The sequence below is a fragment of the Hippopotamus amphibius genome, chromosome 4, assembly GCF_030028045.1.
Source record: "Hippopotamus amphibius kiboko isolate mHipAmp2 chromosome 4, mHipAmp2.hap2, whole genome shotgun sequence".
NCBI lineage: Eukaryota > Metazoa > Chordata > Mammalia > Artiodactyla > Hippopotamidae > Hippopotamus > Hippopotamus amphibius.
The window spans coordinates 177,240,966-177,263,812 of NC_080189.1; the positions used below are offsets into that span (position 1 = coordinate 177,240,966).

At 44.7% G+C, this 22,847-nt stretch overlaps 1 protein-coding gene across 1 annotated transcript; it reads right to left on the reverse strand.

Annotated features, from left to right (window-relative positions):
* Positions 1-14: 14 nt before the first annotated feature.
* On the reverse strand, positions 15-21,091 carry DDX24 (DEAD-box helicase 24). The gene is made up of 9 exons (XM_057731218.1): positions 20,995-21,091; positions 18,685-19,401; positions 10,255-10,800; positions 9,055-9,208; positions 8,262-8,777; positions 6,473-6,548; positions 3,793-3,981; positions 2,272-2,401; positions 15-569 (listed from the first exon to the last, which is right to left on the reverse strand). The coding sequence occupies exons 2-9, from the start codon at positions 19,394-19,396 to the stop codon at positions 271-273; spliced, it is 2,622 nt and encodes an 873-aa protein (XP_057587201.1). The 5' UTR covers positions 19,397-19,401; positions 20,995-21,091; the 3' UTR covers positions 15-270.
* Between the last annotated feature and the right edge of the window lie 1,756 nt (positions 21,092-22,847).

Below are 22,847 nucleotides of genomic sequence, written 5' to 3' on the forward strand. Positions count from 1 at the left end.
CTCAAGACAATGCGCTGGTTCTGACCATTGTTTTGAATTGAGGAAATCAAGTTAAACATACAAGAAGCCTGTAAACACTGGAATGCAGAAATATATAAGCTGCTACATACAGTTCTTACTCGGAAACAACACAAATCTGCATGAGGTCTCTCCTGCTATGGAGGGTGGTGTGGAAGAGAGGGAGAGTTTTGTAACTGGGGCTGACCGTGAAGTGAAATCAAAGGTGGGACGGTTTTCCACACAACCAGAAGACACAGACACTCGGTGTGGTCACCACAGACTCTGACCTGGGGGCAGTCCGTTTGCACTTGTGCTTGGCTGCGCCTGTTCCTGCTGCTGCTCTTTTCGCTGCTTCTTTTTCTTCTTCTTCTGTTTGGAGAGGCAGCTGAGCGCGGACTCACTGTTTCCTGGGGCAGACACGAGCACAGGCGGCTGGCCAGACTGTGTGGGGTACCTGGTTTTCAGGTCATCTTTAAACAACGGCTGGGAGAGTAAATGGCGCAGCTCCTTCTTCAGGACCTTCACCTGCTTTTGTCTCCGACGCTCTTCTTGCTGGTCAACTTTCCCTCCTTGAAACACAATTCAAAATAGACCATATTTACTGTGACTTGTAGGGGCATTTTGTTTCCCTTGATGGATAACCCTTGTGATGAAAAATGCTTGGGACTCTTGGGGAGGCAGGGCTCAAAAGTTCTCTGCAGAAACTAGTGTTGGCTAAGTGCCAACACAGTTTAGGAGAACCACGCAGGGCCACTCTGCCTATTCCTCAAAAAAACCCTCTAAGACAGGAATTATCTTTATCTTATAGTTGAGGAAACCCAGGTCACCTGCTGAAGGTCACAGAACTAGCTGCCAAATTGAGATTAGTACCCCAGTCTCCTCACCTGAAGAGCAGTTTTCTTGCTATGACCCACCCATTTGTTGCCTAGAATTTGGTGCCTGGACAGCTACAAACCCCTCAGGAGACAGTGAAAGCCACCTAGGCAGTCCAGCTCCCCGGCATCTCCCCACCAGCACTGTGACCGCACCTGCAGAAGCGGACACGGCCAAAGGGCTCAAAGCCAGCCAGTCCTCAGGAAGGGAAGCCAGGACCTCAGCATCACAGCCCTGAATCCTTAGTCTCTGGCCTAGGTTCAGAGCAGGGGCTCAGTCAATGCTTGGTGCTAGAGCTGCTTCCCTGAACAAATCACTTCTGTGAGCCTCTAGTTCCAAAATGTAATAACAATTCCTGCTCTGTTTATATCATGAGACTGGAGAAGATCAAATGAGATGATGACAGAAGTGCTTTGTTAGCTTGGAAGACAGGTGACAATAACTTGAAATGTGTCCAATACTTTGTATTTGCCAGGCATGGTTATAAGCACTTTACACTCATTAACTCAAGCCATCTTCACAATCCCATGAGGTAGGAACTTTATGACCTGCGTATTATTTATTTAATTTTTAAATTTTTACAATAAACTGCATATATTTAGAGTGTACAATTTGGTATCCCAATCTCCCAATTCATTCCCCCCCCAACCCTCCCCACTTTCCCCACTCGGTGTCCATATGTTTGTTCTCTACATCTGTGTCTCTATTTCTGCCTTGCAAACCGGTTGATTTGTACCATTTTTCTATAGTCCACATATGTGTGTAAATATACGATGTTTGTTTTTCTCTTTCTGACTCACTTCACTCTGTATGACAGTCTCTAGGTCCATCCATGTCTCTAAAAATGTCCCAGTTTCATTGCTTTTTACAGCTGAGTAATATTCCATTGTATGTATGTACCACATCTTCTTTATCCATTCATCTATTGATGGACATTTAGGTTGCTTCCATGTCCTGGCTATTGTAAGTAGTGCTGCAGTGAACATTGGGGTGCATGTGTCTTTTTGAATTATGGTGTATGACCTGCGTTTTATAAACGAGGACAGCCTAGGTACAACCGAGAGTGAAGTAACTTGACCTGGTCACATAGCTAGTTAAGGGAACACGCAGGAGTCAAACACATGCAGCCTGGCCACAGAGCCTGCCCTGATGTCACTGTACTCCACTGCCTCTCTACACGAGGGATGGAACCATAGGCTCCAGATGAATGACAACAGAAGAGCACAAAGGCTGAGGGCTTTACGCTCATCTGAGATTAGGGCCTGTCACAAAGAAGGAAAAGGCATCTTGCTGATTTTAATAGGCCCATGGTGGTGCGGAGGTTCCAACAGACAGCAACTGAAAGGAAAAATGAAAGACAAAAGCTGAATGATCCCTTAAGTCGATCTGGCCCCTTACCCTTATACATTTCTTCTTCCAGCTCAATCTCAAGGGCAGCTGCTGCCTGCTCAATCCAAGAGTTGTGCAGACAAGCCTGGAAGTTCCGATACTCAGCTTTTTCAATCTGTCGAGCTAAACGGATTCGCTCCTAGGAGAAAGGAACAGAAAGTAATCATCTGACAGAGGGTTCAGGGCTCTGGGAAGAAAAGTCTCATTTAAGTTGTGTTTTTAAAAAAGCTCGTGAGATCAGTGCTCAGTGAGATGCACCTCAGCTCCCATAAAAATGCATTTGCTTTGGTTCCCGATTTTTTTTTTTTTTTTTTTTGCTTTGGTTCCTGATTGAAGCACAGAAGGCAGTCACTACTCCTGAGCGGGTACACAAGAATCACAAGAGCCCGCTTTCCAGACCAACTTGAACAGCCCCCTTCTTGGCAGCCCACCTCGGTCAGACTCCCAATCTACACGTGTCCAAAGGGAACTGTTTTCCCCAGACAGCACAGCTGGCTTCCATAGCTGAGCTGAGACCTGGAAACACCCCAACAGCCCTGAGTTAGGGCCCAGCTCTCACTCACAGGGACAACACAGAACTGTCATAGAACTGCCCTCCCCCTCTTCCACGTTGTCCTTTGCTAAACACTTTGATTCTCCTTCTCGTTGGGTACTGGGTTCAGACCGCAGTGACAGGATACACAAAAAATGGGAAAGATCCTGTGATGTGGGGGAAAAGAGCCATGGGAAGCCGAGGTGGCTCCTAATCCTCTCTGCAGTCTCCTCCTTCCCTTCGCATCGCCCACCGTATTTCCCCACACAGCTAACGTGCCTTTCGAGCGAGAGGAGCCAGCAGAACTTGAACCATTCCTTGCTTTTTGCTCCCCCAATTCCTGGAATTCCATCCCTTCTTCACCTCTTCACATCTCTACCTGCAGGAGGCTTGGAGGAAACTAAATCTACCAATGTTACCATATACCCACCAGTCCACAGTGCTCCATTTGTACCTGAACTCAGCCTGGTCTCAACCTGCCTCATGAGCCAGTGGATTTCTATGGAAGAGAACCCACCCTATTTTGGTGCCTGACACGCCGCAGCCCATAATAAGCAGCACCCACTCAGTGAATGTTTGAGTTAAAAATAAAACCCTGAAGGTAGGAATTACAGGCATCTGCTTCAGGGATGTGACAAACCTTTAGTTTCTGCTTCAGCGAGACACACTGACCTTACTTCCCTACAACCAACGGATGTCCAGAGAGCCATGCTCACTGCCTTGTCCATTTGGGGTGGGGGGGGCGTGATGGTGGAGGTTTCAGGGGCACAGTGAAGGAAGGGTTCATGAAGAAAACTCCTCACACTTTGGTGGCTCACCCCATCCTCCCTTCTGCCAGGCACGGTGTCCCCCATTTCTTTCCTCACAAATCTCCCTACTTAGCTATTGGCAGAACTAATCAGTTTCCAAGGGAGTTACTGCAAGACTCTCACAGCAAAGTGAGGGAGCAGCACAATCCCTTCCCTCATTAGCACTGGGCTTCTAATTTTTCTTTTTACCTTGACCGCATCCATGTACTTTGTCTGCACAGGGAACAGTGGGATGTCCTCATCTTTCTTAAGGGTTTTGTAAATCTTCTTAAAGTTGATCACGTCCTCAGGCCCAACCAGCATCAGGCTGAGGCCTTCATTGGTGGCACGAGCAGTTCGACCACTTCTGTGAACATAAATTTCCGAGGTGCGAGGGACCTGCCAAAGGAGGAACTGGGAGGTCAACACGTGGCTGTCACCAAACACTGCTCTTCCCCTCAAGGCCAACAACCCAAGACTGGACCCTCCTCCCTCCCAGCCAGGCAGCTAGAAACCTCTCCAGCACTGTGGACAGATCCAGCCCTTCTCCCAGTGTCCCACATCCAAACTGTCCACAGGTTCAGCCTGTTCATTGTGCAGGCTCTGCCCTCCCATGCCCCTTGCCTTGGTTCAGGTCCTCATGACCACTCAACTGGACAATGGCAGTCACTTCTTATTTGGTCTCCAGTCCTCCCACCGCCGTGACTCAACCCAAAGCTGCCAGTGTCATCTTCCTGAGTCAAAGCTCTGACCATAATAAAATAACCCCTCTACCTAAAGAATCTCTAATGGTTCTTCACTAACTCTGCATGGATGACTGACGATGGCAATCATAACCAACATTTATTAAATAATTACAATGTGCCAGGCAATTCTTAACACTCTGCATGTATTACCCCATTTATTCCTCACAACAATACCATGGAACAGATGCTTTCAGGATTATCTATATTATGGACCAGGAAACTGAAATACACAGAGGTTAAGCAATTTCCCCTAAGTTACCCAACTAAATGGCGGAGCCAGGATTCAAAATGAAGCAGTCCAGCTCCAAAGACTGTGCTAACCCCTGGGCTATGCCGTCTCCACTCCAATAAAAACTAGACATATTATCCACAGATAACGTGGCATGGGAGCTGACAATGCCTCCCTCCCCACACCCACGGCACACACCACTCATCAAGGACAGCCTTTGCCACTGAGCCCAGATAACGCTCGTTATCTTTTTCAATGCAGTGCTCTAAGCACCATTATCAGTGGTTCATAATGGTGCCGGCAATGATGCCATTCCTCACTTTCCTCTTCTAACATGCACCCCTTCTTCTCTGTCAACTGCCCACTTCCACATGTTTTTTCCTCCTTCCTTCCCTACCTCTACATGCCCAAATCCTCTCCATCCTAAGTGCCAAGCATCTTTTAGAAAGTACTTTCCAACCTCCTAAACCAGAAGTTACCTCTCTCTCCGATTTTATTTTGCAAACTTCTAATATCTTCTGCCTTGAAGTATAGCTGTGGTCATCTCACCTCCTCTAGTGGATCTGATACTTCTCAGGGGCTGGAACTGTATTTTGTCCACCTGGCTATTGCCCACAGACTGACCGAGACTCTTTCCCAAAAAGAGGGAGAATAAAGATTTGCTAAAATGAATTAGCATCCTCGAAGATTGTTAAAAACATGAAGGATTTTAGGCGAGAAACAATCATGCCAGAATAGCTACCATTTATTATTTACACTATGCTAGGTGATCCATCAGCATTAACTCATTTAAGTCTGTGATAACCCTATGGGGTAGGTGGCATCATTACTCCCAATTTACAGACAATGACACTGAAACCAGAGATACTAAGTAACAAGCTGAAAGCTAACCCTCTAAGAAACCACCAACAAGTAGTCAAATGCCAACAAGTATTCAAACGCTTGAAGTGTGGTTCTGGAGCCCATACTCCTAACCACCACTCTATGCTAATCTTTACTAAGTACGTGCGCTAATATTAATGTCAGTATCAACAGCAGCTAACATTTAGGAAGTGTCACCTGGCTTTCTAAACTCCTCACACATAATAACTTATTTCACCTTAATAAGAACTTAAGAAGTTGATACTAGAGACTTCCCTGGTGGTCCAGTGGTTAACAATCCGCCTTCCAATTCAGGGGACGTGGGTTTGATCCCTGGTCGGGGAACTAAGACTCCACATGCTGCAGGGCAACTAAGCCCACGCGCCACAATTAGAGAGCCCGTGTACCACAACTAGAGAGCCCTGCCTGCCACAACTACTGAACCCACACGCTCTGGAGCCCACATACCACAACTAGAAAGAAGCCCGTGCACCACAACTAGAGAGAAGCCCGTGCCACAACCAGAGAGAAGCCTGCGCAACTAAGACCCTATGCAGGCATAAATAAATAAATAAATATTAAAAAAAAAGAAGTCAATACTATAATAACTGCCATTTAACAAATGAAAAAACTGAGGCACAAAGAGACTAACTCGCTCAAGGTTACACGGCTGGGAGTTAAGCCCAGGCAGGACTTAACTACCACACTCTATTTATTTCTCTACAGCAGGGTAATCACGCTAAACTTATGATGCCCATTTCATGGAAGAAACTAAGACTCTAACCTGCCAATATTAAGTTGCCTGCCCAAGTCAAAAAGAAAGGGGCTATCTGACATCAGACAATGTCAAGAGGTTTTGGAGAATAAATCTCACCACAGTGTTGCAAAAGTGGCAGCAGCCAGTTTGTCACTAGATGCCAGTGGTATTCTCTGTTGCGTGAGGCCTTGGGACCAACAACTCCTCCTCCCTCTCCTTCCTCCCTCCCTCAAACTTTGCTTTAAAAATTCCCCACTCAATGGTGGGAGATGCCTACAAATTCCCTGATGTCCCTACCTGGTAATGGATGACATGCTGGACTTTAGGAATATCCAGGCCCCGAGCTGCCACATCTGTTGCCAGGAGAACACAACTGTGGTGGAGAGAGAAAGCTCATTAATAATAACTAATGGCTATCATTAAGCAAATTCTTACCAATTGATTACTCTAAACACTATGATCCTTAAAAACACTCTATGAGACAATACTATTATGTATCTCCCGTTGACAGATGAAGAAACTGAGGCTCAGAGAGATTAACTTCCCAAGGTACATATATGGCTCTTCAGTTGTGAAGCCAGGATCCAAACCCAGGTTTCACGGGGCACAATCAACAAGCCACACTCCGCAATAATGAAGACTACCTCAAGTGAATTAAATGGGGCCATGTTCTAGGTCTGTGACCTTATCTCCTATCACCCTCCCAGCTAATTCCCTCCAGTCACACAGACGTCCTTGCTCTTCCTCAAACGTGCCAAACCTGCTCTTGCCTCCAAGCCTTTGCACTTAGTGCACCTTAGGCCATAAAAGATCTTCCTCAGATACTCACATTTCCTTACTTTCTTCCACTCTCTGCTCAAATCTCACCTTATGAGAAAAGCCTCCCAAACCATATACCCACAGTCTACACAATTCTCTATACAACCTTACTTCTTAGCACTTAGCACCACTTGACACACTATATACTTACTTTTCAATTACCTCTCTCCCCTGGGATGTAAACTCTATGAGAGCAGGGACTTTGCGTTACTCACTATTCTATTACCAGCCCCTAGAACAGTGCTGGGTTTCACAGCAAGTACTCTATGATAAGTATCGCATGATGTTTCTTAATGTATGTGTAGTTTGAAGAGAGTCAATAAAACTTTACTTATAAAAACAGGCAACGAGCCACATATGGACCATGGGCTATAGTTTGCCAACTCCTGATGCAATAAACCACTAACTCTACCCACTAACATTCAAAGGGAGGTAAACCACTTGTTCTCCAAACTAATCTGTAACCTCACAAAACAATGTGGGCACAAGCCAATTTAGAGTTTGACTTTCCAAGCCCTCATTTTGACCATCTTCACCCTACTGCCTGCCTGACCATCAGTCTGGCCCAAAAGCAAATGGACAAGATAGCATGAGCTCCAGAGTCTGCTAGACTTGGCTGAGGCCCAGCTCTACCACTTCCAAGCTGAGAAACCTTGGGCAAGCTTATGTGCTTTTCTAAACCTTACTTATTTTATCTATAAAATAAGAATAATGACAAGTGGTAAGTATGAAAGCTAACATTTAGCAAGTACATACCATGTGCCAAGCATCCTTCCAAACACTTCATATGCGTAAATTCACTTACTCCTCCTAACAGCTCTGAGATCGCTTCTATTATTATACTAATTATGAGAAAACTGAAACACAAAGAAGTACTTTGACCAGCTAGAAGTGACACAGCCAGGATCTGATCTCAGGCAGTCTGCTTCCTGTCTGTGCTCTTAACCATGACTCTATTCTTCCTCTTCTCCAGGATGTTAGAAGTGAATGAATGTAGTAATGTATCTAAAACGCAAGCACAATACTTAATCCATTGTTAAGTGTTCAATAATAACAGGTATTATTGTCACCATTACTCATTATTAAAGAAGCTTCTGCTGGGCGTTACCAGCAACCAAACGCACTAGGTGAGAGTGAGCCCACCACACGCTGCACAAAAAAAAAAAAAGGCGACCTTCCACCAATAAGGCTGCCATGAGAGAAGGTAGCTTCCCACCATCCTGGCAACCCTGACCCAATGGCCAGTCTGTGCACAGGCCTGACTTACTCCTCCAGATGGGCAAACTGCTCCAGGTTTCTGAGCCTCTGCTTCTGGTGCATGCAGGCATGTAGGGTCAGTGGCATGATATCCAGGACTTTGAGGAGCCCAGAAAGGCGTTTAATGCAGGAGATACTGTTGGCAAACACTAAGGTGCGGCCTGGATACTGCATCAGGAAGTAGTACAGATAGAAGTCTTTCTCATCAGTCTCACAATGGATCTTGGTCTCTGTCAGTGTCTCTACCGTGGCCTCCTTTCTTGTAAGGTCAATAACCTTGGGCTTGCCCCTCATGCCAATCTTCTGCATGAGGAGGTCAAGTTTGGCAGTTTTGTCGATTTTCTTAGCATGCTTCTTGTGAAGGATTCGAGCAGGAGCTTGATGTACCAGGGTCAGTGTGGCAGAAAAAACAAGTGTCTGTCTCTTTGGGTTGTACTGGGAATCATTGAGCATCTCTAGCAGCTGTGAGAGCTCGGCATAGTGCCCTTTCTCAACCATCCGGTCAGCCTCATCGACCACCAAGCACCTATAGATCCAGACAGACCCATATCACCTGGTTAGTAGTAGGTAAGGAGTCATCCACAGCATATTCTACTACCCCCACCCCCCAACACAAACATCACCACCACCAGGGCCCTCAACTAATCTCCCTCACACATGCCTGGTTTTCTAAAGGCCAAAGTCTGGCTAGTACCACACGATGGGACTCTGTAACAGGAAGAAGACACTGCACACTATACCATGTCACCTCAGGTCCACTTCAGAACAGGGGGTGGGGGAAAAGGGGAGGTACTGTCTCTCACCTGAGCTGCCGAAGGTTGCTCAAATGGGGGTGCTTTTCTTTAACTAGCTCCCACAGCCGGCCTGGAGTGGCGATCACAATCTCAGGCTGGCGGTTCAGCATCCTCTGCTGCTTCTGCGTGGACATTCCACCAACCAAAATAGCAGTTTTAATGCCTATGGTACACGAAACATAAAGGACACTGTTATTCAGTCTGATTGCTTATTTCTTCCACCGCTGACACAGGTGCCCCCAGATTAGTAAAGGCTGCCAGTCACCAGCACAGCTCCCCTCTCCAGGGGACAGCTAAGAGCTGGCCTGGCCTGTTGATGCCATTGCTAGAGGGATTACCAGGTCTTCTATGTTCTAGGCCCTGACTATTGCCCCAACCTCCGTTTTTTCTACTCTTTCCCCTCCAACTACAACAGCAGGGCTGGATTTGAACCCATGGTGACATCCAAAGCTCTGGAAAAACTGAGCAGTGGTGCACCACAATGCTGGGAAAGATGTAGCTTGCAGCTGTGACATACCTCCCCTAGGAATTCCTGCCCATTCCCCTCAATTAAAATTAATCTGAATCTCCTCTAATGCCTAGTGTTCTCCTCTCTAGTGGAGGACTTCTCAAGGTAACCAGTGTGGAAGGAACACAAAATATCACGCAGGCACAGTGCTTAGTAAGGTGCCTTGTAATACACAGTAAGAGCTTGGTAAGTGACTGTTCCCTTTAATAGAAAAGTGAAACCCCCACTGTGCAGCCTTTCCCAAAGAATCCTGAGAAAATTAAGTTCTAATGCCCTATGGCAGCAGTCAGCAAACTTTTTCAACAGTAAACATTTTTGGCCCTGTGGGCTGAACGGTCTCTCTCACAACGACTACCTCTACTCCACTCTGCGCTGCTGGTGCAAAAGTGGCCAGACACATGTAAGTAAATGGGTGCGGCAGCACTTTATTTACAAAAAACAAAACTACAAACAGTGGTTTGCCAAACCCTGCCCCAAGTATCCACTATATCCAATAAGTTAACTAATTTCCCACATAGCATTAACTATGTGTTATGCTTGGGAGAATAAAGAATGTGCCACTCAATTTTCTATCGGGCTTAATTTTCTGACAGATGAGAAAGGTTCCCTCTAGAGGGCAAGAGCCACAGCTCGTTCATCTCTGCCACCCCAGCTACTGGGATCCTTTCAAGAAACATTTATTAAATGGAGTTAAACCTCACTTGTAAACTTGGCCACGGCATCAACGTGTTGTTTGACTTGAACGGCTAGCTCTCGAGTGGGAGTCAGGACCAGTCCAAGCAGAGGACGCTTCGGATGTGCCATTTTACCGCCCAATTCTTGTTTTAACTTTCCAGTCTGCTCTTCATCAAGCTTTTCCTCCTTGTTTTCATCCTGTTTGGGGATGGGCTTCTCCCTCCTGATCAGGGAAGAAGGTCCTTCACCGGCATCATCATCATCACCACAGGAAGGCAGCACCTGGTCTGAGCCAGTAGCTCCAGCCTTGGCTCCTGCCTGGCTGGGTGGTGCCCTAGGCTTTGCTCCAGCCTCACTGGTGAGTGCTTCACCCTCAACTCCAATATCATCAGGCAAAGCTCCAGACTCAGTTCCAGCCCTGCCTGGTGATCCTGTCTCAGCTCCAGCCTCATCACTGGTCTCCCCAGGTGGTGCTCCTGTGTTACTCAGAGCTGGGGTAGGCTTCTTCTTCACCTGCCACTGCAGCACTGCATGAATCATTGGAATGGCAAAGGCAAGAGTTTTCCCACTTCCTTAGAAGCAGAACAAAAAACAAACAAACAAAAACAATGTAAATCAACAGATGTCCATACTTTTTTGCCTTAAGTTCTATTCTTTACACGGAATAAGGGACCCTGAAATAGACAAGTGCCACCCTGACCAATCCAAAGCTCCTTCCACCCTACACAGGTACCCCTACAGCACTTCCAACTAGAGGGCACTTGTAATTAGGAGTCTGAGGGAAAGTCTGACGGACGGGCATTGAGGGCTGAGGTCACCGATAAACTACAGACAAATGTCCAAACAATTAAATCCTAAAAAGATGGGCAAGTTGTGTGTGTGTGTTTTGTTGCTGTTGTGAAGGAATACCAAGTTGAAGGGTAAGGAATGGAAATCTGTATAATACTTTCCCGAAACCTTTCTTTGGTGGAGAAGGAGAGAGTAAAAGAAAATTTTGCCAGTTTTTGAGAAAACTTTAAAACTTTTGTCTAGGGACTTCCCTGGTGGCACAGTGGTTAAGAATCCGCCTGCCAAAGCAGGGGACATGGGTTTGATCCCTGGTCCAGGAAGATTCCACATGCAGTGGAGCAGCTAAGCCCGTGTGCCACAACTACTGAGCCTGAGCTCTAGAGTCCATGAGCCACAACTATCGAGCCTGTGTGCCACAACTACTAAAGCTCATGCACCTAGAGCCCCTGCTCCACGATAAGAGAAGCCACCGCAATGAGAAGCCCGTGCACTGCAATGAAGAGTAGCCCCCACTCGCTGCAACTAGAGAAAGCCCATGCACAGCAATGAACACCCAACACAGCCAATAAATAAATTAAAAAAAAAATTTTTGTTTATGTTTCAACATTTTCAAACTAGCCTTTGTATATGGAGCCCAAATATTCCATCTGTGTGGACAAAAGCAAACAAACAAACAAACACTTCAAGTTGAGAGTTTAAAGTGGTTCCAAAATTATAATGCCCCAAGAAGCAAATAAGCCATCTCTTTATGAAGAAACTTTTATCATAGGCCTCAAAGAACTCAGATAATTTACAGAGGAAAATGAGCAGCTCTCAGGAACACAGTGCTATAAGCAAGACCTATATAACAAAAAAAGAGCACAAAAACAAACTCATGAAACTTCAGATAAGAAAAACAGCACTTTTCATCAGAAACAACAAATGCTACACAAAACAGTGCAATGACACCTTTATCTGAAGACCTAGAAAAAAATCTGAGAGTCTAAAACTCTACTCTTAGCAAAAAACTCTTTCAAAACGAATGCAAAATAAAGACTTTCAAAGGCATACAAAAGTTGAAAGAATTTATCATCAGCAGACCTGGTATACAAAAAACATTAAAGGAAGTCTTTCATGTAGAAGAAAAGATGATACTGGCTGAAAATCTGGATCAGTATGAAGGTACGAAGAGCACCAGAAATGGTAACATGGATAAATATAAAATATGTCTTTCTCTTATTAAAACTTTAAAAAATAATTGACTATTTAAAGCAAAAATAATAAAAATGTGTTTAGGGATTTCTAACATACAAAGTATAAATCAAAAAGCACAAAGCAAAGAAGAAATAGAAATACACTCTTATAAAGTTCTTGTACTACATATTAAGTAGTACTTTATCACTTGAAGGTAGACTATGATATACTAAAGATATCATCTGTGAACCCAAAAGCAACCTCTAAAAGGACATAAAACAGAGTTACAGCTAATAAGACAATAAATAAAATGATATCACAAATATTCAATCCAAAAGAAGGTAGAAGAAGAACAAAGGAATAAAGAATAGCTGGGAGAAATAGAAAACAAATAGCAAAATAACAGATTAAAGGCCAAGCATCATCCATAATCACAATAAATGTAAATGACCTCAACACAACTAAAAGACATAGGTTGTTGGATTAAATGGCAAGACCCAGTTACATGCTGCCAATAAGAAACCTACTTTGAACATAAAGATATAAATAGGAGAAAAGTATAAGTATGGAAAAAGACACACCATGCTAACATTAATCCAAACAAAGCTGGAAAAGCTATATTAACACCAGATAAAGGAAATTTTAGAACACAGACTACTTTAGGGTAAAAGAGGGCCATTTCACATAGAAAAAAAGTAAATTCACTTAAAGAATATGACAGCCCTAAACATTTATGCATCTAATAACAGGGTGTGAAATTACACAAAAGAAAAACTAACTGAACTGCAAGTAGAAAACTATCACTCAAAAAAATAAAAATACTTCTAATATATTAAAGCAATTAAGTTCACAATTAAAAACTACCCTACAAAGAAAAGCACAAGCAAAGATGAATTCTACCAAATATTTAAGGAAGAAAAATGCCAATTCTATACACATTCTTTCAGAAAACTGAAGAGAATACTTCAAGTCACTCTGAGGCCTGCATTACTCTGATTCCAAAACCAGTCAAAGACATTACCAGAAAAGAAAACTACAAACCAATATCCCATTAACAGAAATTCAAAACTCATCAACAAAATTTTAGCAAATCAAATCAACAATGTATAAATGAATAATAAACAGACTAAGTTCAGTTTATCAACATTATCAACAAACTGAAAATGAAAAACACATATATCCCAATAGATGCAGAAAAGGCGTTTAAAAAAAATACAGCAACCATTTCTGACATAAATCTTCCCGCAAACTAGAAACAGAAGAGAATCTTGTCAACCTGATGGAGAACAAATAGGAAAAACCTACTGCTAACATGATACTTAATGATGAAACACTGGTTATTTTTCCCCAAAGATCAGGAACAAAGCAATGATGCCCACTATACCATTTCAATTCAAATTGTGCTGGAGTTTTAGCCAGTGCAATAAGACAAAAATAAACAAAAGGTATCCAGACTGTATGATATAATCATCTTTGTAGAAAATCCTATGTAATTTTCAGGAAATCAGTTGATGGTACCAAGTTGCAGGATACAAGATCAATGTAGAAATACGTATATTTCTATTTATTAGCAACAATCAGAAATAGGAAATCTTAAACTACCATTTACAAGAGCATCAAAAATATGAAATACTTAAGGATAAATCTAATAGATGTGCCATACACTGAAAACTACAAAACGCTGCTACGAAAAACTGAAGACCTAAAAAAAGTGGAGCAATATACCACATTCATGGACTGGAAGATTCTCTATTGTCCAGATGTCATGTCTTCAGTTGGCTCTATAACCAATGCAATCCCAATCCAAATACCAGCCGGCATTTTTGTAGAAACTGAAAAACTGACTTTAAAATTCACATTGAAATGCAAAGGGCCTAGAATAGCCAAAATAACTTTTTAAAAGAACAAAGTTGGAAGACTTATATTACCTGATTTTAAGACTTATTCTAAAGCTACTGTATCCAACATAGTGAGGTATTGGGAAAACAGTCAAGACAGACAAACAGATCAATGGAAAAGAAAAGACCCCAGAAATAGACCCATAACCTAGATGGTCACTGATTTTCAAAAAAAAATACAAAGGAAATTCAGTGGAGAAAGAGTAGTTTTTCAACAAAAGGTGATGGAATAATTAGATAGCCATATGCAAAACAAAACAAAACCTTTGATCTATATTTCTCACCATAAACGTTAACACAGGAAGCATCAGACTGAAACATAGAACCTAAAACTAATAACACTTCTAGAGGAAAACAGAGGAGAAAATCTCTGTGATCTTGTGTTAGGCAAAGGATTCTTAGGTAAGCACATCTGTAGGTAAGCACATCTGTAAAAGAAAAAGTGATCATTTAAACTTCGTTAAAATAACTTCTGATCTTCAAAAGACACTGTAAAGAGGATGAAAAAACAAGCCACAGACTGGGAGAAAAAAAAAACACATCACATATCTGATAAAGGAGGTGAATGTATGAGGGTGAGTCAAAAATTATCCCCACTCTGGTTATATTAAAACTTCTGTTGGCTGCATTGTCTTATCAGCGCTTTCCGTTCAAGGCTACTGTCTCCCCAGTCACACTGCTGTGCAGGTGTGAACATGTTACATCAGTTCATTTGTAACTGCAGTGCAAACAAAAATGGATGCCCCACTTGTGATATGCACAGAAGAAGAGCAGCAAGCAGTGATTCGTTTTTTGTGGTCTGAGGGTGTACCTGGTGCCGCTATTTATCGAAGACTTTGTGCACAGTATGGAGAAAGTGTTTTGTTGCGAAGAAGTGTATGTAAATGGATAGAGAAGTTCAAGGAAGGTGGCACAAGTGTTAGCCATCAAGGAGCCGGATGCCCATGCACATCCACAGCTGATGACAAATTGAGCGTACACGTGAAATGATTCCATCGAATTGATGAGTGACAGTGGATTATGTGGCAAATCATTTGCCAATCAGCCATGGCTCAAAGCATCAACAATCAACAGTGCTCATTACAGTGAGATGCTTACAGAAGAGCTGAAGCCTAAACTTCAGATTAAACACAGAGGACTGCTATCCAAGGGCGTTGTGATCTTGCATGACAATGTACGTCTGCACACTTCTGCCCACACTGTCAACACTCTGCAAAAACTTTGTTTTGAGGTGTTAAAGCATCCTCCCTGTTGTCCTGATCTTGCTCCATTGGACTTTCACCTGTTTTGTCCCCTGAAAGCAGTCCTACAAGGATGAAGATTCACTTCTGATAAAGAGGTGAAGACAGCAGTGCATTCATGGCTTAGCCTAAATTTTTTAATGAGGGAATATGAAAGCTTGTTGACGGATGGACAAAGTGTATTGAAAAGCAAGGAGATTATGTCAAAAAATGATGCACTTGTCTTTTCTAAAACTTCAGATAAATTTCACAGCCAGAGTCTGGATAATTTTTGACTCACCCTCGTAGAACACATTATGAACTCAATAATAGGAAAACTACAACTCAATTAAAACATGGGCAAAAGAACTAAACAGACACCACCAAAGAAGATAATATGGATGACAATTAGGCACTTGAAAAGATGCTGCTCGACTAGTCACTAGGGAAATACCAATTAAAGCCACAAGGAAATAACACTAAAATTTTTCAAGTCCAAATCAAATTAAAAACTGACCATACCAAGTATTGGCAAGGACACGGACCAATCTGAACTCTCATAACCTGCTGATTATGTAAAATGATACAATCACTTTGGAAAACTCCTAAAAAGTTGCATTTACCATAAGACCCAGCTATTCCACACCTAGATATTCACCCAACAGAAATCAAAGCATATATCCATACAAAGACTGATATGCCAATATTTATGACAGTTTTACTTGCAAATGCCAAAAACTAGAAAAGAACAGAACTATACATCAACAGCTAAACAAACCGCACTATATATCCATACAGTGGAATACCACTCCTCAATAAAAAGAAATGAACCACTGGTATATGCAATAACATGGCTGAATCTCAAAGTATGCTGAGTTAAAGAGCAGACACTCTCTGTCCCCAAACTACATATTGTATGGTTCCATTTTAAAATACTGCGTTCTGGAAAATGCAAACTAATCTATAGTGATAGAAAGACTATCAGAGCTTACCTGGATATGAACAAGGGAGGGGAGCGGGGCAAGGAAGGAGGGATTATTAAGGGGCCCAAACATCTTTTGGGGGTGATGGATATACTCATTATCTGTATTGGCAGCAGTCTGTCCACAGCCCCAAAAGTCTGAGACTTGGACCTGTGGATTCACAGCATTCCACAGAAATAGCCTGCTAGGAGATGTGGTATAAATCCAAATGTCAGTATCGAGCCACAGTGGCTCACACCTTGCCTCTGTCTTCCAGAAACTGACTTCCAGGCCTCTCTGCACATACCAATGTAGTGTAGCAGAATGCTTTGACAGCACATAGACCTAGTCTAGAATCCAAGCACTACAACTTTCAGTAGGGCAGTTTTAGGGACACTATCCTCAGTGAGGCTGAATTTCCTCTTCAGTAAGATGGGAATAATAATGGAACCTACCTCAGGGTGGTTGTGAGAACTGAGTTCATCAATGTAATGCATTTAACACAGTGTGTGTTGTATTTTAAACGTTAAATAAGTGTTCTAAGTTATTACTATTACTTCCATTCCCCCTTCCTGGGGTGTCCTCCCTCTTCCATCTTTATGACTCTTACACCGGACCTCACCTCAAGCTTCCTGACCACTCTTCCAGAAATCCAAGGCACAAAGTGTCTAGATGATCTAGTTCTGAAATGGAGCAGGACTCTATGGTCCTTCCCCTGTGTCCTCTGCCTGCCTTTTGTCTGTGGAAAAACTTCAGCCAAAGAATAAGTTTAATCAGAGAAGTGAGAAAATGAAGAAGCAAAGCAAAGCTGTCCAACAGACTAAATAATAATAGTTTAGTCAATAAGCATAGTTAAGGACCTTTAGTTCCTTCTCAAGGGCTATAGATAATATTCAGAGCCTTATCCTGTGAGCTGTCTTATAGATGTTAAAACCCCCACCAGGTGGAAAAAGTTAACTACATAATGGCCAGACTGCAGTCATGACATAAGCTGCCATTCCAAGAACTGGCCTCAAAATGGAAACAAACCAACCCTGGAACTGAAGACTAACTGTGCTTAAAACAATGAGGATGACGCCGGTCAGACCACCACATATGACCAATTTCAAGATGGCTGTCAGAGCTGACTGTGCTGTTTCTGCATGTAGCCCCCCTCCTCCATTTATAAAAGCTCTCGCCTACTGGTTGGGGAGAAGGGGTCAGCCTTTGGACAGGAGCACCCCCCCGCCCCCACTGCCCCTCTGGTTGCCGGCATCCAAAATAAAGCAAACTTCCCTTTCCGCCAGCCTGGCCTCTTTATTGGCTTCTGAGCAGCCAGACCCCACTTTCGGTTACAGTTCTATGCCATACAAGATAGTAGCCACTAGCCACAAAGACCTATCAAGCACTTAAAATGTGATTACTCTACACTGAGATGGGTGATAAGTTCAAAATACACATCAGATTGTGAAAATAATATAAAAATAGGAATGTAAAATACCTCATTAATAATATTACATTAACTGCATACTGAAATATGTTATCTAATTGGTTAAATACATTGTTAAAATTAATTTTCACTTTTTAGAAATGTTTTTTAATATGGCTCCTAGGAAATTTTAAATTACATATGTGGCTCACAATGCATATATATTTCTATTGGTTATTGCTGGTCAAGGCAGGCTCATAGTCCCAGGCTTGTACTGCTCCTTCCTTCCATCAGTAGTTTAGTCTCCCCATGGTGAGTCAACCTGTCACTGCTTCACAGTCTTAGATGGCTCAGGCAGTGAGGGATCTTTACACAACGCCTAGTCCCAACAGTCACTTCTTGTCCAAATCTGCCTACAAAATCTGCCCAATGGTTATCACACACTCAAATCCTTCCAATGCCAATAAACCCACCAACTCCCAACACAGCGCTTCTTATCTTTGGACAACTCTTGAGAATGAGACGCTTCTTCCTTATACTAACGAAGATCTACCTCTCCAGAGGGCTGATCTTAGCCCTACTTTACCCCTCAGAGCCATTCAAAAAAACCTCAATAACTGAGAAAAAACAAAAAAAACTACCATTTACAGATGACTTACAATGTATTGTGTAAATTTTAGTTTACTATTGTTTTCTGTTACTAGTCTACTACTGTGTAAGTGTATAAATTTAGTAGGCATTTATAACACAGCAAAAGAAGCACTGCAGTTATCTATCTCCATTTTATAAGGTCTACAGCGCTCAGAGAAATAAGGTGATCTGCCTAGTGCACCAATCAGGAAGTGGCCTATTTAACCCAGAGCTAGCTGACTTCTAAGAACCTTCATTCAAGAGTGCTTTTGTGGTCATGTTCCCAACATTCCCATTTCCCAGCCATCTAGCCTGTTAGCTGCCACAAGCTCAATCCAGAAACAATCTTGGCCTGGCCAGATAAGAATGCCCTTACCTGTCTCAGCAGCCCCAAGAATGTCCAGTCTGTCACGAATGGCAGGTGCCAAGGTCAGAGCTTGGATTGGTGTGGGGGCAGAGAAGCCTAGAAAGCTGAGTGCTCGGAGAACCGGCCTGGGTACAAACAGATCCTTCCAAGCTGATACATCTGCCTTGTGATCATGCATTTCAGGCATCCAAGTCTTCGCTTTTTTGGGCACCTTTGCAGTAGTACCCTGGGAAGGCTCTGATTTTTTTTTCCCTTTCTTTTTCTTCTTTTTTGCAACAGCGTGGGCTGGGCTTTCTGATGCCACCTCCCCTACCTCTGGATCTGAACAAACTGTGCCACCTCCCTGGGGCTCTGACTCAGTATCTTTGACCTCAAGCACTTTCTGGGCACTGGTTCCTTCAGTGTCCACATCTTTACTCTTCTTCAACTTCATCCTTTTCTTTGAGGAGCTAGACTCTCCTTCCTCTCCTTCTGAAACAGCTTGTGCCTTTCTCTTCTTGGGCTCCTCCTTTGAGAAGAGACCGGAGGAACTCTTGACAGAGGAGACCAATTGATAATCTGTCAGTTCCTCGAAGCACACCAAGTCATCCATCTGTCCATCTGCAAACATATTTGGGTCAATCTTCACTTCCTTCCATTTTCCCACAACTTTGATTCCCTTCCTCTGAAATTTGCCATAGTTTGGTGGCTTTGACATTGACTTTTTCTCTTTCAACTTCATGGTTGCTGAAAAGGAGAGAAATGTTCCATTAGATTGGCAACTGAGAAGCACAAGGTTCAGAGACAACAAATATTTTCTAAGCAGCCTATAGAGTATCAGGCCCTGCAAAGAAGTGAGAACACAAAGATGTCTGTAACGCTGATACAGCCAGCTAGAGAAGACCTAAGAAGGAAAGAAATGTACCCACAGAGCAGGCAGCTTGGCCTGCAACAGAGGGGACACAGGAGGTGTAGCAAAGACACATGAGCTAGATCTGGTTTGGATTCCAGATCCAATACTTAACTGCTTGTGTGCCCTTGGCAGATCCTGCTTAATCTTCTCTGAACCTCAGTGTTCTCATATTTTAAAAAAGGGGGGAGGGGTTTACTAGCTAAGTCACAAAATGTTCTATGCAATAAATAAAATTATGTAAAGCATGGAGGGTGAAGCCTGCCACACCCAAGCCATTCTGAAGGTAGAATAAGAATGGGGGGGGCGGGGGAAGCTGGGTCGAAGCGAGAGAGTAGCATTGACATATTTACACTACCAAAAGCAAAACAGATGGCTAGTGGGAAGCTGCTGCGTAACAGGGAGATCAACTGGATGAATGGTGATGACCTAGAGGGGTGCGACAGGGTGGGAGGGAGCCTCAAGAGGGAGGGGATATGGGGATATATGTATAAATACAGCTGATACATGTATAAATACAGCTGATACACTTTGCTGTACAGCGGAAACTGGCAAAACATTGTAAAGCAATTATACTCCAATAAAGGTCTGAAGAAAAATAAAGATATATTTTAAAAATTAAGAAAAAAAAAAGTGCACAGAGCTTTCTTCCCTCCCAAGCCTTGCCCCAAGAAGGCAAATGCCTGTGCCACCACTCTGGCCTTTGCCAAATGGCTTAAAACCCAACCAGCTTTTTCATTACATGTTAAGCGACTTAACAGCAAGTGATTTACGCACCAGTCGTTTGACTGGCACTCGATCCACGTTCTCCCTTCTCAGAAAGGCCGAAGAACACAATAGGTCCAGAGGAAAGGACAAAGGGAAACCTTGGTACCAATCTGGAGCCGCCACTGGCCAGCTCTGGGTCTGGGGTGGACGTGTGAGTCACCGTGAGCCTCAGTTCCTCGTCTGGAAAATGGGGACGAGGAGGGTCTGTGTCTCCTTGGACCGTCACGCGAGGACAAAAAAAGGTGACGCACGTCCCAGCCGCTGAGCATGGCGCCCCGCGGGCAAAGCACGCCGGCGCGCAACGAGGGGGACCCTCCGCATCGGCCACGCGGCGGTCACACACAAACCGGATCAACCGGGGCGAGGACGCGGAGTGCCACCCGCAGAGCAAGCGGGGGGCCCTCCTCCTGCGCCCGGCGCTAGCGCCTCGCCTCGGGCACGAAGCGGCTCAGGCAGCGGAAAGGCCGAGGCAGCCGAGCCCTGACGCCCCCTTCTCCGGGGGCCCCCGGCGCAGCGTCGGCCAGGCAGCTTCACGAGGCCGGCGGCCGCCCCCTCTGGTCCCGAGAACCCAATGGCCTGACAGAGGCCCACGCTGGAAGCCCTCCCCCAGCTCCTCTCGGCAGCAGGCCCCGCTCCGGGCCCGCTCCGGCCCCGCGACTCACCTCGTGGAGACGCCGCCTTGGCTCCTTCAGACGCCGACCAACCACCTCAAAAACCGACGCGCCAAGCCCTCCGCGGCAGCGTCCGCCGCAGTTCCGGGGGCGGGGCTTGCGCTCACGCACGCGTGCGCGCTGAGGAGGAAGTCCCGCCCCCATGCTAGTCCCCGAACCTCATTCGCTGCGGTGCAGCGGGCTTCCGCATAGAGGTCGGCCGAGAGCGCGGGTGGCTGGAGTGCGAGGCTGCGTCAGTATACGATCCTCTCGGGCTTAGGGAGCGGGAGCAGCAGGTGGAGTCCTTCGTGCTTCCTCCAGAGGGGCTCTGTGCTGGGTCGTGCTTCGGCACGCATGTGTTCTTGTATTCTTGTGTGGGCTTTAGCGCAGTGGCTGTTTACGTGTCAGCTGTGTGCTTGGAGCCTCGCAAACGTTTCCGCATTTAATTTGCAACTCAACCAGCCTGTGTTGGAGGTGCTGTTTTCCTCAGGTTTTCATGGCTCACCTGGTGCTGGCTCATGGTTGGGGAAGGTCGGCCTGCCTCCAGCCGTCAAGCTACACTGGGTCCTTTGTTATATGCTGAGAAACCGGCTTCGCAGTAGTTCATTTCTTTCTTTCTTTTTTTTTTTTTTTTTGACGTGGGGATCACCAGACGATCTGGGACGCCTTTGCCATGCTCTGTCTTATGTCTGGTGAACTCGGGAAGTCCTGGAAGACAACGGGGGCATTCACCAAGCTTACGTCAAGTGAGCCTCTCTGTTGCCAGATTTTACAGAGTGAAGCAAGACACCTACTTTTTTTGTGCCAGTACAGGCTCAGCAGATTCGTATCCAAAGGCTGAGCCCCAAACACAGCAGGGCAGTTTCTTTTATCCGTTTCCTTTGGCTGCTATACATGAGGCGTTCTTTGTCTCCCAAATAAAGTGACAAGGAAGGTAGCATGTGATTTGATTGGATACTCTTCTTTTTTCATGGCCTCTGGGCCCTGTTTAGAGTTACAAGGACTACATAGTAACAGAGGTAGGCAGGAGACACGCCAGAGGAGTTGCAGAGTAAGCAGGCACATATAGATACCAACTGGGCCCAGCTACATTTCTCTCCGGTTGAGTTATGGCCTCTGGGTCCTAAAGCTCCTAATGTTCCCACCACGTCTCCACCACCACTGAGCCACCATGGGACACGGCTTAACTCATTTCTTGGGGGGAACTTGTCAGTGTGTCCCCAAGAGTCTGGGTGGCATAGTCGGTGCCCAAGTGGTGGCTGAGGATGTGATGTCAAGGGACTGGAGGTGTCGCTGATGGTAGAGTGAGGAGAAAGGGCTGCGTGTCCCTTGGTAGGACAAAGGTTCTTACCTCCTCTGGGCCGGTTACACACCTTGGAGGGGTGCAGGGTTGTTTTAACAGAACCTTGTCTTGACAGAACCTTGACAAACCTTGTCTGTTTGTTGGGAAAAGGGACCTCACCAGAGAGAGGTTAGAAGTAGGGTCGGGGAGGTGGGACTTGGGGGCTGTCTTTGAGAAGTCCAAAAGGTACATGCTGGAGATTCTCCGTGGAGGCCTCCAAAAAACTGACGAAAGCATCTGTATTAGTCAGGGTTGTCCATATAGAGAGAGAGATTTATTTTAAGGAGTTGACACACAGTGATTGTGGACATTGGGCAAATCCAAAATCTGAGGTAGTTCAGCAGTCTGGAGACTCAGGGAAGAGTCCAAAAGCAGTCAGCTGGCAGAATCCCTTCTTGCTCAGGAGAAGTCATGTTTTGTTCTATTAAGACCTTCAACTGGGACTTCCTAGGTGGCACAGTGGTTAAGAATCTGCCTGCCAATGCAGGGGACACAGGTTCGAGCCCTGCTCTGGGAAGATTCC

Excerpts from the sequence above, each read along its gene's own strand:
- DDX24 (XM_057731218.1), bottom strand. The coding sequence starts at position 19,396 with ATGAAGTTGAAAGAGAAAAAGTCAATGTCAAAGCCACCAAACTATGGC. Across the intron at positions 10,801-18,684 it reads TCTTGGGGCTGCTGAGACAG|GAAGTGGGAAAACTCTTGCC; the intron begins GTAAGGGCATTC and ends TCTGCTTCTAAG. Across the intron at positions 8,778-9,054 it reads AGCAACCTTCGGCAGCTCAG|GTGCTTGGTGGTCGATGAGG; the intron begins GTGAGAGACAGT and ends CTGGATCTATAG.